The sequence below is a fragment of the Arachis ipaensis genome, chromosome B08 (assembly GCF_000816755.2).
Source record: "Arachis ipaensis cultivar K30076 chromosome B08, Araip1.1, whole genome shotgun sequence".
Taxonomy (NCBI): Eukaryota; Viridiplantae; Streptophyta; class Magnoliopsida; order Fabales; family Fabaceae; genus Arachis; species Arachis ipaensis.
Window position 1 is genome coordinate 3,665,961 of NC_029792.2, and position 2,156 is coordinate 3,668,116.

At 41.4% G+C, this 2,156-nt stretch overlaps 1 protein-coding gene across 1 annotated transcript; it reads right to left on the reverse strand.

Annotated features, from left to right (window-relative positions):
• Nucleotides 1,082-1,941, reverse strand: LOC107614060 (60S ribosomal protein L12). The gene has a single exon (XM_016316286.2). It carries the CDS (start codon nucleotides 1,861-1,863, stop codon nucleotides 1,363-1,365), a length of 501 nt encoding a protein of 166 aa, XP_016171772.1. The 5' UTR covers nucleotides 1,864-1,941; the 3' UTR covers nucleotides 1,082-1,362.

The window sequence follows — 2,156 nt, forward strand, 5'->3', positions numbered from 1 at the left end:
CCGCTGTAATTGTTTGCGAGTCCCGTCTCGCTATTCATATTCAAATACAGAAAGAATAGGGACGCTAGAAATGGGAACTGGGCACTGCCCTTGACCTTGCAAGGATACAATGCCATTGCCAGCCCTGTCCTAACAAACAGTTCACAATTAAAGGTCGGCGCGACCATCGTCTTCACCATCAAACTCTTCAGCTCTTTCTTCGAAAATGGTCTCGAGTTTGGGAGAGTTGGAGGGCTTCCAAGGGAAATCCAGAAGCAAGGGTGCAACCTCGATCCAGGGCTGCATTTTCTGCCTGAGCTCTCTTGCCATTGAAGACAAACGTCTTACTTGAGAGGTGGCTACGGCCTCTGTTAATGGAAGCTTTTATTATTGTGTAGATCTCTCTCTAAGTCCCTGAATGAAACGAAGAGAGAGAAAGCAGAACCAAACGAGGGACTATTGAAATGTTGGCTTGAAGGATTCCTAGGGAGAGATATATTTGAAAGTGCTGTTGATTGAATTGATTTGAAATGCAATGAGAAATCAAGAGCTATATATATACACAAACGGGGAAGCAAAAACTTCGGAATGAATGGGAAAACGAGTGGCAGCGAGAACAACACGAGACTAAAAATGGCTTCAAAGCCAAGAATAGTGCAAGATCAAACAACACGAATAACGAACATTGCATCATAGAAACAAACCACGTGGACAACACAACCACCTAGTAGAAACAAATATGTTTCACCTCATTCACCATATTGTAAAATCAAGTCCAATATGCACCAATGATAAATCAATTTTAGATAATATGAGACATGTAGGATAAAAAAAAACTAGCCTTGTAAAAGACCTAGTGAAAATAACGAAATTAGAATAGCAACAATCCTCAGAGAAGGTAATACCGACTTGATCGCGGTGACAAACTCCACACAGAATTCAAATGGAGAAACATATATTATAATAGCTATTAAGAATTAAATAAAGTAGATGGTTAGGTATCATTGGATATTCATATGCTTCTAAATGGACTACTACAACTAATAAACAATAGGCACACGAATAAACGGAATATAATTATGCAATAATAAAAGAGATATGTAATAATGAACTAACAAAAACAATGCAATCCACCCTTAGAAGGAAGATACACTAAAAATAATACACATTATCCTTGTAAAACTGCATTCCACATTAAACAGGATCACAAAAATTCCTCAACATCATCTCAATTGTCAATTACCTCAAGAGTAAATTGAATTTGGAATTATCCTTCAGCAGTTTCCCAAAAATTATATCAGAAGAAAAAAAAACACTAATTAAACAGAGATAACAAAAAACAATATAGAAAAAATAAAAAAGAAATAGAAGAAAACTTCTTGATCAATCGAGAGGGATCTCAACATCTCCGTCCGTGATCTCCTCCTGCAAATCCTTTGGATCCTTCCCGTCGACGGTGCACCCGACGGAGACGCACGTGCCAAGAATCTCCTTAACGGTGCCGCTCAGCTCCTTCGCCATCGACCTTGGCCGCATAACCCTTGCAATTTCGATGACGTCATCCAGCGAGATGTTCCCGTTGTGCTTAATATTCTTCGTCTTCTTCCGGTCTCTCTCCGGCTCCTTCAAAGCCTTGATGACCAGCGCCGCCGCCGACGGAACCACCGAGACCTTAGCCTGACGGTTCTGCACGGTGAGCTTCACCGTCACTCTCAGTCCCTTCCAGTCCTTTGCTGTCTCCTTAGCAATGTCTTCTCCGATCTTCTTCGGAGAGAGACCTAGCGGACCGATCTTAGGAGCGAGCGAACTCGCCGCGCCAACCTCACCGCCGGTGACTCGGACGTAGACATCGACGACCTGCGAAGGGTCGAACTTAGGCGGCATTGTTGCTGCAGAAGAATCGAACGGCTAGGGTTTCAGAGTCAAAGAGGGAAATGAAGGCGCAACGTTTGGGAGAACTAGGGTATATATTTGACACTAGGGTTTTGCATTGACTCGTTACTGAAACTTAAAATGACTATTTTGCCACTCAAAATCACTTTGGTTTCGTTGGAATCATGCGTCTTTTGCATCAAAGATGAGGGTAAATTTGTACAATGGAATTGCAATGACGATTTTATGCGTTTTTTCTTGTGTTGAGCTTAGTGATTTTTTTTTTTTTTGGACATTGTTTTTAG